The sequence below is a fragment of the Phaseolus vulgaris genome, chromosome 8, assembly GCF_000499845.2.
Source record: "Phaseolus vulgaris cultivar G19833 chromosome 8, P. vulgaris v2.0, whole genome shotgun sequence".
NCBI lineage: Eukaryota > Viridiplantae > Streptophyta > Magnoliopsida > Fabales > Fabaceae > Phaseolus > Phaseolus vulgaris.
In genome coordinates, this window is record NC_023752.2 from 47,407,515 (window position 1) to 47,421,708 (window position 14,194).

The window sequence follows — 14,194 nt, forward strand, 5'->3', positions numbered from 1 at the left end:
CAAAGGCGCCAACATAAGAGCACTTGAATTTTTTAATAAAAACTTTTAAAAACTGAAACTCACTTTAAAATTCAAATAACTTGAAAACTATATGCAAATTGTGATTGCAAGGTGTGTTTTTATCTGAAATCAACCTTCCGTTTTATAGGTTTCAGATCCAAATTGAATTTCAAAAATTAGTTAAGCATTATTATAAAAATAACAGATTGAAGTTCAAAAGAACAAATTGTTTTTTTAAAATAATTTTGATGGTAACAAAACCACTTTTAGATCAGTTCATATCGATAACTGTGAACAAAATTGACTTTTGAGTTAAAACGAAATTTTGAAAAAAACTTAACAGTTTTGCACCAGTACAAAAACAAAAATCAATTGTTTCGTACAACAACGGATTAAAATTTGAACAGTAAATCAGTTCTTGAAAAACTTTAAACATATTTTTTAGAATACTTTTTAGCCCTTGTGTTTGAGCTTATTACTCTGGCTTTGAGATATAAGGTAGATTCATAGTGAAAAAGGCTATTTAACAACTTCTAACCTAATAAGGACCATGAATTACAATGTACATAAACCTTCAAGCAGAATTTCTTCATCAAACACTTCCGTATCTAAGTTGAGTAGAGTCTTCAACTATCTTCAACAATCTCTCCCTGTTTGATGGAGACAAATCCCCATTGCATTGAAGGAAAACTTATGATCAACTCTATAGCTTCTGCATTTGGACAAAAACATATAAGAGTTTGCACAAAAATATGCACCTACATAAAAAATAACATAACAGAACGTGCGTAATACCTGCACCTAAACTTATTCTCCCCCTTTGTTTTCATAAAAATGTGTTGGTGAACATAGAAAAATACAAGCAAACAGTAATCATACAAGCATAATTATTCAGAGAAAGTTTAAAAGTGCCTAAGTACATTATAGTCCATGTGATAAAGAACTTGCCTTTTAAAGTTGGATAAAGGTTCACCACAATACTTAGGTTCATGGTATGCAACAAGGGCATTCATGTCATTTACAGTAAACTCCTCTTTCATGGAAGGGGTTGGTGAATGCATCCTGTGAGGTGATGAGTTACGCATCTCATAACAAGATGCCTCAGCAGCTTCCACTGTCTCATCTTCTGCATGTGGAGCATCATCATCTTCATCTACATGGCCACAGTTTGATCCTTCATGTTCCATTCTTGGAACAACATTCCTCCTATGTACCCATGCGTTTTCCTGCTTTTGAAAACCCATCTTGGTGAGAGTGGCATTGTCTATCTCAATCGCGACCTTGATAGTCTCATTTCTCTCATTGGTGGTGTTAACCTCAAAATAATCTATTAGTTTGGAGACAAAAATAGCATATGGGAATTTATAATTTGTGAGGCTTTTGGATTTCAGCATGTGTTTTACGATGATGCTAACCCAGTTAATTTTAATTCTATTTATTATACGATAAAGTAGAATTAAATCCTTTTCATGAAGAACAACATGGTTACTACCTCGGGGTGTGAGTTTCCAAGCGATGATCTAAGACAGGATGTGAGGGGTTAAATTCAGATTACCTGCATGAAACAGATTCGTAGGCTGAGCTGGATTCCTTACACAACTTTTGTAGAACTAGATTTTGTTGAATTCCTGAATTCCAGCTATTTTCGTTTGCTCACCTTCAGTCCTGAATATTTTTTCCCAAAAAGTATGGATATATATATATATATATATATATATTTCTAGTCCTCGGGCATCGTTGACCACTAGTAATGTTGGGGGCATGTAAGCGGGGTCCCCCGAGCGGTGTAGGTGAGTGTCTCGCGAGGCACGTGCGCCAAGAAACCAAAGAGTGGTCAAACATCGGTCACCAGGATGTACCGACGTGCCACTAGGCACTGTGGAGAGGTCGGACATCGGGGACTCGAACAACAGATTTGGGCCACAAGAGGTGGATCCCAGACCACATACCAATTATCAGTAAGGGAAAAGCCTAGGTCAAGAGAGTCCATGCGTGCAGAGTGGATGACGCGTTCAGGCATAACACAAGTATAAAGCCACTGGAAAGGATACGACCTGTGAGGGTCACGTTCCAGCGGTGAGTTGCATGCATGGCACGTGAACAGCAAGGGCGCTCCCAAGAAGGGTGGCCTATTTTGGGTAACGGAAACAGTGGAAACCCTAGGCTATATAAAGGGAAGTAACAAACTTAGTAAGGTACACTATTCATTTTGCGTCGCTTAACACACACGGTTACATAGAGCTTTACGCTTAACAATTTTGGTGTTTCCTAGCCTTAAGATTGACTTGAGCGTCGGAGTGCAAATGACCTCTAGGGCACCCTTTGTCTTTGTGTTTTCAGGTGTTCAATCGGAAGGAAATTACGAGTGAACGCAAGGATTCTTTGGCGTGAGATTGTCGTAGACGCACGAAGACGTTTTCGGTCAACCGACAGGAATATTTGGCGCCCATCGTGGGGCCCGATCCAAAACATTGTCCCACCAGCAAGAACTAGAAAGACGAGACGATGAGAAATATGAGGAAGGGATCTATTGCACCAAACGGGGGCGAAAGCCTCACCCTGTAACAGGTTATGGAAACAATGCAGGCCCTTCAAGAAGAAGTGGCTGCGTCGAGAGCAAACCAAGAACGCATCCAGGCTGATTTGGCTACGTCGCGGGCAAAAAACGAAGAACTGTGTCGATCGAATGCGGAATTGCGCAGGGATCTGCAAAATCAAGCAGGCATAAGTGAGGAGGAAGATCAAAAACCTGCGATGCCGCCCAGGGAGTTCCCGATGCCATTCTTGCAAGAGATCATGGATGCCGTGATACCAGCCACGTTTGTAGGGCCCACATATGAGCACCCTGGTGGGAACAACGATGGATTGGTTCATCAGCCTCCTTGATGGCCACGTAATGTCGTTCACACAACTCACTAAGTTGTCCAGAGCACAGTACATCGCGAATCGGGCCCCTCCACCCATCTCTTAAGATCTCTTTGACATAAGACAATATCAGGGGGAGTCCCTAAAGGAGTTCCTTCACTATTTCGGAGCACTAGTGGTGAGGTTGAACACCAAGGACGAAACGATGATGGTGCACGCGTTCAGAAAGGGCATTGTGCCAGGGCCCTTCAGCGAATCACTCATCAGAAACCGCCCCAAAACTTTCGCTGAGATAAGGCGTCGCGCGGTGCATCATATTGCAGCGGAAGAGGAGGTTAACGAGAAGCGCAAGTGTGTGGTTCCCACACGCCCGCATGCATTAGGTCTACCTCAAACCCTAAGGGTGCATGAGGCAATGACATAGAAGAAAGCCCTCACGAAGCAACAACCGTATCAACCAAGAAAGCCTTAAACCAGGGGGCGTGAAAGGGAGAACGTGCCACCAAGGCATGACTTCGTGGTAGAGTTGAAGGACCCCAGCGCTATCCCCAACATAGCAAAAAGGCTGAAGATACACCCTAAGATTGACAAGAAGCTCAGGCCCAACAAGAATGCCTGGTGTGAGTTCCACTAAGCGTTCGGCCACCCCATACGCAACTGTTTGGCGCTAGGGCACCAGCTAGATGAGTTGGTGAAGAACGGGCTCCTGAGGGATTACTTGCAGGGAAAGCAAGGCGCCGACGACGTGGCAGTGACAGGGGGTGACCAGGGGCATGAAGTCCCCGTGCATGGTGAGATTCACACCTTTGCGGGAGGTTTTTCAGGAGGAGGTTGCACCGCTTCTTAGCAGAAGAAGTACGCGCAGGCGATGATGTCGATAGAAGCACAAATGGCAGACGATGCTTTTGATGTCGACCTTGTCTTCACCAAAGCCGACCTTCATGACGTTGTTCCCCATGACAACGATCCGGTGGTAATCTCAGTAGTAACCGTTGGGAGGAAGGTTCACCGTGTACAGGTAGATCAAGGAAGCTTGACAGACATAATGTTCTGGACGACTTTCAACAAGCTGCAGTTGTCTCCTAACATGTTAAGGCCTTGCATTGGCTGCCTATACAGATTCGCGGGAGACCAGGTGGAGGTGTGTGGACATTTAGAGCTGAAAACTACCTTCACGGATGGTAACGTGTCTCATACGGAGAACATCAGGTATCTCGTCGTCAATGCCCCTTCCGCTTATAACATGTTGTTGGGTAGACCTACGCTGAATAGGTTGGGGGCGGTGCCGTCAACGAGGCACATGAAGATGAAGCTTCATGACTTGGCGAGAAAAGTGATTTCCATCAAGTCACACCAGAAGGAGGCCAAGAGGTGTTATGAAAACAGCCTCAAATCGAAGAGAGGGGTATTCATGGTCACTACGCGCCCACCGCACTCAGAGGAGGTTGCCCAGCCCGAGATCAATCACACCAAAATCGCCCGGGCCGAAGCAGAGATTGCCCGTTCAAAGATCGCCCGGGAGAGCCGACCTGAGCTGGTTGGCGATGCAGGGAAAAGAGAGATTGGAGGAAAGGTCTCCAAGCTTGGCAGCACCCTCGACCAAACGGTGCAGGATCGGAGTGCCAAGGTTTGACCTGTCCACCAGGGGGCAAAGGAACGACACCTAGCTGACTTAGAAGAGCTATTTACGATGATAGCTAAGTGCAGGCTGAAGCTGGACCCCGAGAAGCGTGTGTTCGAAATAGAAGCAGGGAAGTTTCTAGGTTTCTTGCTCACAGAGCGTGGTATGGAAGCGAACCCAGAAAGGTGTGTACTGACGAGGCGCATGGCTGTCCCGTCTGGATTTGCGTCAGCCGGAGGAGACACGAGCCTCCCTTACCAAGAGTGTAAAGAGGCGTTCATCAGGATGAAGGAGAACATAGCCGGCCCTCTAGTCCTGTGCAAACTACAGCCAAGCACACCACTTAGCCTGTATTTAGCGGTGACCGACCAAATGATTAGTTCAGTCCTTGTTCAAGAACAGGACCAGTTTAAGAAACTCATATACTTTGTGAGTAAAGTATGGCAAGGGCCTGAGGAAAGATACCAGGTACTACAGAAGGCGGCCTTGGTGGTCCCACGTCAGCTCTCCCCCATGTGGACTGGTTCTTTCAGAGTGACAGAGGTCCTTGGGGACAAAACGTACAGACTTGAGACGCTGGAAGGAGGTGCGATTCCTCGCATATGGAATGCGGTCAACTTCAAGTTTTCTTTCAGTTAAGCAATAACATTGTACATTGTATTAGGGGACACTATTTTCCTTATAAGGGTTTTTTAATGAGGTCACCAAATAAATTTTGATTGAAATATTTTCTCGAGTTTTGTACAATGCAGTTAACAACTTGTTTCCCTTGTGTTAGAGGTCTCGTAAGTGGAAGGGTAGGTTCGTAGAAAACGCCTCCCCCCTTAAGTGAGAACACCAAGGTTGAACGAAATAGTTCACAAGAAAAATCCTCCTTGTCCTTGAGCAAAGCCGAGGTTAGTTAAGAACTTGTTTCCCTTGCGTTAGAGGTCTCGTGAGTGGAAGGGTAGGTTCATAGACAATGCCTCCACCATCGAGTGAGAACGCTAAGGTTGAACGAAAGAGTTCAGCAGATAAATCCTCCTCGCCCTTGAGCGAAGCCGAGGTCAGTTAAGAACTTGTTCCCTTGCGTTAGAGGTCTCATGAGTGGAAGGGTAGGTTCGTAGAGAACGTCTCCCCCCTCGAGTGAGAACGCCAAGGTTGAAGGAAATAGTTCACCAGATAAATCCTCCTTGCCCTTGAGCGTAGCTGAGGTCAGTTAAGAACTTGTTTCCCTTGCGTTAGAGCTCTCGTGAGTGGAAGGGTAGGTTCGTAGAGAACGCCTCCCCCCTGGAGTGAGAACGCCAAGGTTGAACGAAATAGTTCACCAGATAAATCCTCCTCGCCTTTGAGCGAAGCCGAGGTCAGTTAAGAACTTGTTTCCCTTGCGTTAGAGCTCTCGTGAGTGGAAGGGTAGGTTCGTAGAGAACGCCTCCCCCCTCGAGTGAGAACGCCAAGGTTGAACGAAATAGTTCACCAGATAAATCCTCCTCGCCTTTGAGCGAAGCCGAGGTCAGTTAAGAACTTGTTTCCCTTGCGTTAGAGGTATCGTGAGTGGAAGGGTAGGTTCGTAGAGAACGCCTCCCCCCTGGAGTGAGAACACCAAGGTTGAACGAAATAGTTCACCAGATAAATCCTCCTCGCCCTTGATCGAAGTCGAGGTCAGTTAAGAACTTGTTTCCCTTGCATTAGAGGTGTCGTGAGTGGAAGGTAGTTTCGTAGAGAACGCCTCCCCCCTCGATTGAGAACGCCAAGGCGGAATGACCGAGTTCACAGCTAAACACCCCTTTAGCTTTATACAGCAAGGGCAGGGTACCAAAGGCGCTAGTAGAATCATCACGGTGCTAGGCACCACAAGTTAACAGTTGAGTAAGATAAAAAAGCATTTTTTAGTCAAAACAAGATCAAGGAAGTTAAAGCAGCTAAGCATCCGAGCAAGTAAGTTACAAGCGAATAATAGAAACTGTTCATTTGGTAACCAAGTACAAGCTAAGAAGGAGGAGCCCTTGGAATGATCTGCCCGTCTATAACACGGTTTGAGGGTGCGAAAGGTGAGGAGTTCATCTCGGGGTGCGCGCAGGCAACCTGAGCAAGGGCGTCCTCGAACCCCGCATCATAGGCATCAACAACATCCTCGGTCAGCTTAGCCTCAGCTTTTTTGAACCTCTTGGCTTATTGAAGGAGCTCGGCCTCTACACGACCCAACTGCACTTCTTGATTGGTGGACCTATCTTCAAGCTTCGCCATCTTGGCTTTAGATGCCTCAGCCGCCTCTTCCAACTCGATGGCCCGGGTTCACAGGGGCAGGATTTTAGCCTCTAGCTCGACAACCTCTTGGCTCTTGTCATGAAGTCGTTTGGAGAGGTCCTTTTCAGCTTGGCGAAGGCTAGTCAACTCCTGCTTCAGGGCAGTCTCGCGGGTAGCGAACGCTCGGGCCAGCAGGTTCGTTTCCTCCTTAGCTTTGGTCTCTATCAGTGTCACCCTCGCCTCAGTCTTAGTTATGAGGGCGTTGGATTGAGCAAGGAGAGCGCCAAATTTGAGACCCAACCTTTCCCTCACCGCGGTCTGATTTGAGTCCTCCGTCACCTCTAGTTGTAAGCCTTTGAGGGCATGTTGCAGGATAGTGGGCAGTTCGGGGGCGGATGGGGCTGTAGGGGCATTCTCACCGCCATCTTCAAGCGCGAAGAGGCCAGGGGGCGATGAAGCATTGGGCGTTTGGTCTCAGAGCGATGTCGAGCAACCAGTAGTGGAGGATTGGGAGGCCGTCGCCGTCGTAGGCCTAAGCCTCTTGAAGACCGGCCCCTCAACAGAGTCGTCATCAGATTCGATCTCCACTACCCTTCTCTCACAAGGAGGCGGAGCGAGTGATACTTGGGCGGCGGCAAGAATGACCATGACAATAGGAGTGCAAGGAGTAGGGGAGGGTGCAACAGTGGCAGGGACAAGGGTGTGAGGAGCAGAGGTGCCCACAGCCTCAGACACCCTTTGACAGCGAGTAAGGGCGTCAGCCAGCTTGGCCCGTTTTTCCTCATTCAGCACCATACCTATGTCCAAAATTTAGAATACAAGAGGTTAGGAAGCAATCCGGAACATGGGGGTAAACATACAAATGTAAAGAGGCACAATGTACAAGCATAATAGTATGGTAATAGGCACAACCAAGCAAGACAGGGTGAAGATGATACCAATGTAGCCCTTGAGGGCCTCCACATCATACTCATGCTTGATCAGTTGGACAGTGTTGAACACCGCCCCCAGGCTAGCAAGGACTTGGTAGAATTGTTGGAACAACGTGAGGAGAACTCTCCCTGCCACACCATTGAAACTCACCCAGAGATTCTTCCCTGGACTTTTAGCCTTGGAAAAATGGAGGAAGACATACACAGAGGGAGGATGCCCAAAGTGGTTGCACAAAATTGAGAAGGCTTTCACGAAGGCCCAGCTGTTGGGATGCAGTTGGGCGGGGGCCACGTTGATTTTTGTCAACAATGCCCTCTCGAAACCAGTAAGGGGGAGACGTAGCTTAGTTCGTTTGAAGACAATTTGGTACAGGAAAAAGTAAGGCTCTCCATTGTTAGTCCGTTCATCGGAGCACACTGGTTCTCCTTAGCGCAGGGTCAAGCAAAAACATAAGCGTCGCTCTCACGCCCGAAGACACTCCCTACACAGTCAGGCTCTCCGTCCCTGTGTTTCCTCACATCCTCGCTAGATGTGAGGGTAGAGGTCTCGGTGAGAAGCTCCGTAGAGGCCCAGGGGTATAAGGCTTTGTAATCTACCTGGGGTGGAGGGTTGGATGTCGTTTTCGTTCGAGCCATGTCTAAGAAAGCGAAAACAAGAAAAAGAAGGAAACGAAGGTTCAGAAAGGGACTATGGCGTAACTCAGTGAAAACCCAGAAAAACCGCACACTCAAAGAAAACCCGAAAGAACAAAGGAACGGAGAGCAATAGAGAGAGCTTAAATGCAAGGAGTTTAAACAGTCCCAGGCAGTTATCAAGCATCGAAATCGATAAATAAGGGCGATCAATGGGTAAATTGCGTACCTTTTGATCAAGTAGGATGAAAGTCCTGGAATTTGTAGAGGGAAACGCGAGAGCGCTCGAGGAAGAAGACGAAGCAATCAAGGGTGGTTCAGAGAATGACGGAATAGTGATTGGAAACACGTGTTTTCAAATACTTAATGTAAACTAAGAAGCGCAAGCGACGTTAAGCCCTGGCTGTTGATCAAAACACGTGTAAACAGTTAAAACATGCTCATAGAGGCTTCACTTCGGCGGGCTATTCATGTCCTGTCATACAGAGCCACGTAGGTCACCAAGGGCGAGAACTTAGTCTCTTCGCTGAACAAGTTACAGCTCGAGATTGAGGGGCTTGTGTACCGACCAGTCCTCGGGCGTCATTGGCCACTGGTAATGTTGGGGGCACGTAAGCGGGGTCCCACGAGCGGCGTAGGTCAGTGTCTCGCGAGGCACGTGCGCCATGGAACCAAAGAGTGGTCAAACATTGGTCACCAGGATGTACCGACGTGCCACTAGGCAGTGTGGAGAGGTCAGACATCGGGCACTCGAACAACAGAGCTGGGCCACGAGAGGTGGATCCCAGACCATATACCAGTTATCAGTAAGGGAGAAGCCTAGGTCACGAGAGTCCATGCCTGTGGAGTGGATGACACATTCAGGCGTAACACAAGTATAGAGCCACTGGAAAGGAGACGACCTGTGAGAGTCACGTTCCAGCAATGAGCTGCATGCATGGCACCTGAAGAGGTAGGGCACTCCCAAGATGGGTGGCCACAGAGATCAGGTGCACGAGGAGGAATCCAGGTGGTCATCCTGTCAGAAGTTGCACAACAGTTAAGGAACCCCACGCGCTAGGTTATCCTAAGAGTGGGTAACAGTGGCGCTGGGGCCCACCCCCTCAGGAAGCCTATTTTGGGTAACGAAAACAGTGGAAACCCTAGGCTATATAAAGGGAAGTAACAAAATTAGTAAGGTACGCTATTCATTTTGCGTCGCTTAACACACACGGTTACACAAAGCTTTACGCTTAACAGTTTTGTTGTTTCATAGCCCTAAGATTGACTTGAGCGTCGGAGTGCAAATGGCTTCTAGGGTGCCCTTTGTCTTTGTGTTTTCAGGTGTTCAATTGGAAGGAAAGCACGAGTGAACGCAGGGATTCTTGGGCCTGAGATTTTCGTAGACGCACGAAGACGTTTTCGGTCAACCGGCAGGAACACTAGTCATTTAAGAAAATGTTTCAGCCTTTGATGTTTAAGGATAGATCTTGGTTCTTTCAAATTTTCACCTTTCAGCCAAAAAAATCCAACACCATTGGAACATTGATTTTCTTCCTGCTCATCTCGTGGATGAAGGTTGTCATGGCTTTTGTATCTCTTGCAAGCCAATTCTCAAGCACTCCATGGTTGCTACTAGGTTGCTCTCGGGCTCTTCTCTTTTTATGTGAGAAGGGTGCCATTTTGGTATTGCTTTAATTGTGAAGAATGAAGAGAAAATAAAAAGATCTAGAGACTGTGTTAGAGAAGGAACCAATTATCATAGTAATATCAATTTACTAGTGATAGAGAAACACAAAGTGAAAGTGTAACCTAGACAGTTTTTAGAGAAGTGTCGGTATGTGTAGGTCACACTTGATTCAAACACAAATTTATATAAATGGAAATAGGTTTAGAAGATGGAGTGTAAGATTAGAGAAAATATTTTGAAAACTAATTTTGTACAGATATTCAGTGTGTAGCAAAATTCAGTTTTAGTTAAAGCAAGAATCTTTTGGAAATCGATTTTCAAATTGAATTTTCATGACCCTATCAATGCATCTTTTTAGTTAAGATTGCCTAGACAGTGTAGTCATCAATCTACTAGTTAATAATCGCTCATTAATATCAGTTAATGGTCAAAAGAAAAACAAATTGTTTCTCTTTCCTAGTCATACAAGTGATTTTGAACCAGAAAAAAAAAACACGTTTAACAAAGAAACAACATGTTATAATTTTACTGCAAAGAGCAATTCATGCTTATTATGCCTAATTTGTTTCACAAAAAGTTAAACCTATCTTTAGCAAGAGGTTTTGTCAAAAGATCAGTTAGTTGCAGTTCAGTTCCAATCAATTTAATTTCACAATTCCCATTGCCAATATGTTCACATAGAAAATGGTGTCTTATCTCAATATGCTTAGTTCTATAATGCATAACAGAATTTTTAGTCAAGTTAATGGCACTAGTGTTATCACATAAGAGAGGTATTCTACTTAACACATACCAAAGTCACTTAGCTGTTGTTTTAACCATAGAGTTTGAGCACAACAACTTCCTACTGGAATGTATTATGCCTCTACTGTGAAAAGAGCAACACACACTTGTTTTTTACAGTGCCAAGAGATTAAGCTTGACCCAAGCATATGGCAAGTTTTACTTGAGCTTTTCCTGTCTATTTCTCAACCTGCAAAATCTCAATAAAAAAAGCCAGTTAAATTTAAGGATACAATTACATGGATACCATAGGCCAACTTCTTCGATTACTTGTAAGTATTTCATAATCTTGTTAGCAACATTAAAATATGATTTCTTGGGAGAAGATTGAAACCTGACACACATACACACAACAAACATGATATAAGGTCTACTAGCTATTAGATACAATAAATAACCTATTAAACCTCTGTATTTGGTTTGATCAACAGGTTTTCCAATAGGGTCTTGATCAAGGTGACAACTTGTAAAAATGGGTGTGATGATTGCCATGAACTGATCCATCTCAAACTTTCTCAGCAGATCTTTGCAATATTTAGCTTCATTTATAAAGATCCCATCTTTTAGTTGTTTGACTTGTAGACCAAGGGAATAATTCAGCTCCCCCATCATAGACATCTCAAATTCACTCTTCATAACCTCTACAAATGCTTCACATAAACCTTCATTTGTAGAACCGAAAATGATATCATCCACATATACTTGTACACGTATAATGTATTCACCCTTTTTCTTAATGAACATGTCTTGTCGAATGTACCACGACTATAGCCTTGAGACAGTAGAAAATTAGTCAATCTTTCATATCATTGCCTTGGAGCTTTTTTGAGTCCATAGATAGCCTTTTTGAGCTTGAATACATGATCAGGAAATTTGTAATCCTCATATCCTGGGGAAGTCTGACAGCTTTAAGCCTTGCCACTGGTGCATATGTTTCATCATAATCGATTCCCTCTTCCTGGTTGTAACCCTTGGCTACCAGCCTTGCTTTGTTTCTTGTAATAATTCCATGTTCATCCATCTTGTTTCTGTATACCCACTTAGTTTGTACAACATTCATCTCAGATGTTCTTGGAACTAGAGACCATACCTCATTTGTTGTAAACTTATTCAACTTTTCTTGCATAACCAAGATCCAATTGTTGTCTTGTAGAGCTTCATTCAGATTTTTAGGTTCCACTTGTGAAGCAAATGTCATTGTTTTACACAAGTTGTTAAGAGACTTTTTGATAGAGACCTGTCCCGATCAGTCCTCGGTCATCGACTCAGAGGCTGACCTTAAACATCACGCATTGATGCTTGGTAATGGAAGGGGCCACGTGAGGTGGGCCCTAGACGCGCCTACCAGGGGTTTGATTAGTCTCTGAGATTGCTATCCTAAGCCCGATGTTGGAGATCGATATCGAACCTCACCAGTGGAGGGAGAAGATTGGATATCGGTTATCAGGACATTGTAAAGGGCTATGTAAGGTGGGCCCTAGAGTTTTGTTAAGATAACTGTTAAAGACAAGATATATGTGAAAAGCCTAGATCACGAGGGATCCATGCACGTGGTGTGTATGACGCATGAAGGTGAACATGTATGGATAATCCTAGGGGGCGTTAAGGCCCATTAGGGTTAGGGTTTCCAAGGAAGCTGCATGCATGGCACATGAACACTTAGGGCACCCATGAAGCAGATGGCGCGAGAGAATAGGTGCACAAGTTAGTACCCAAGTGGCCACTCAGTCATTCGTTACACTCCAGTTAAGGGAAGTCCATGTGCCATATACGCTAAGATTCTATGAATAGCAGCGCAAGGACATTTTCCAAGGAACTTAGTCAAGGGAAACAACGCAAGGGTAAACCCTAGTTTCAGCCTATATAAAGGGTGCCAAGAACCCTAGTAAGGTACGCAGATTTTATGACTGAAGCTAATATACACACTTGGTGTTTCTTTGCCCTAATACTGACTTGAGTGTCAGAGTGCAAACGGCCGCTAGGGCGCCCCTTTGTTTTTTGCAGATGAGGGGTTTCTTGAACAAGAAGGCACGATTCTCAAGCAATATCGAAGGGTTGTAGCAGTTTTTAGAGTCAACCGACAGGAACATTTTGTCGCCCACCATGGGGCCCGTTAAATCAAGGTCCCACTCGCAATCACGTTAAGAGTCTTTACCAGCACTATGAGGAGTACAAGGCAAGCAGTTGTTGGATCTGTAGGAAGGGTACCCTCCAAAGGGGACAATGTTACCACGCAACAAATATTGGATACGATGCATGCCCTCCAAGAAGAAGTAGCGACATCATGAGTGGACAACGCAGAATTGCGCAGAGGCAATGAAGAACTGCGTAGGGATCTACAACAGGTAGAGGAGCGCGCAGCGGACGAGCGTGCACCACCAGTACCATGCCGTTCTCACGAGCGATCATGAATACAACGTTACCAACAACGTCTCTACGCCCGAAAGTCTCCTTCACCGGAATAGAGGCCCTAGAGGCCATCTCACGGCGTTCCACACCCAAATGATGCTCACAGGAGGATCTGATGTTATATACTGCAAGATGCTCATGAGTACGTTGTCAGGCGCAACGTTGGAATGGTTTGTTAGCCTTCTCGACGGGCACATCACCAACTTTGACCAGTTTGCAGCGCTGTTCACGGAGCAATACCTCATTAACAAAGCCCCCACCCGACTTTCTTATGATGTTTTCGATGTCAAACAATACCAGGGGGATCCATGAAGGATTACCTGAACAAATTTGGGGTCCAAGTGGTGAGATTGAAACTCACTGATGAGGCCATGACGGTGCATGCCTTTGTCAAGGGAATGCTACCTGGGCCTTTCAATGAATCACTGCTAAGGTTCTACCTAAAAATGTTCACGGAGATTAGGTGTCGAGCGTTAGCACACATTGCCACAGATGATCGAGTAACATAGAAGCAAGGTCTCGTCGGTATTGTCCGACCTCGAGCAGTTGCCGGCCTCAGCCTATGAGGGTTCACGAGGCGACCACAGAGAAAAAGGGGGGGAAAAAAACCGTACGAATGGGCCCAGGCCGGGGCACGTGCACGAAGGGATTCTCCCCTAAAACATAATTTCCGAGTGGAGCTCAAGGAGTTGATCGCTATCCCAAACATAGCGGCAAGACTGAAGGTATCAGCGAAGACCGATAGGAAGATGGGGCCCAACAAGAACGCTTGGTGTGAGTTCCACTAGGCCAATGGCCACTACATACGTAATTGCTTGGCCTTGGTGCATCAACTAGATGAACTGGTGAAGAGCGGTTTCTTGAAAGATTACCTTCAAAAGCCGCAGGACGACCAGGCGTTGGTAGCTGCAAGGGCGGATCAGGGGCACGAGGTGCCTATCCACGGGGAGATAAACACTATCTCGGGAGGGTTCTCGGGAGGAGGGTGCACTGCCTTCCAGATAAAGAAGTACGCACGAGGGGTAATGGCAGTGAAGGTACAACAGGCGGACCTGA

At 45.7% G+C, this 14,194-nt stretch overlaps 1 protein-coding gene across 1 annotated transcript; it reads right to left on the reverse strand.

Annotated features, from left to right (window-relative positions):
* Nucleotides 1–11,522: 11,522 nt before the first annotated feature.
* Nucleotides 11,523–11,927, reverse strand: LOC137825257 (uncharacterized mitochondrial protein AtMg00820-like). The gene has a single exon (XM_068630929.1). The coding sequence runs from the start codon at nucleotides 11,925–11,927 to the stop codon at nucleotides 11,523–11,525; it is 405 nt and encodes a 134-aa protein (XP_068487030.1).
* Nucleotides 11,928–14,194: the final 2,267 nt, after the last annotated feature.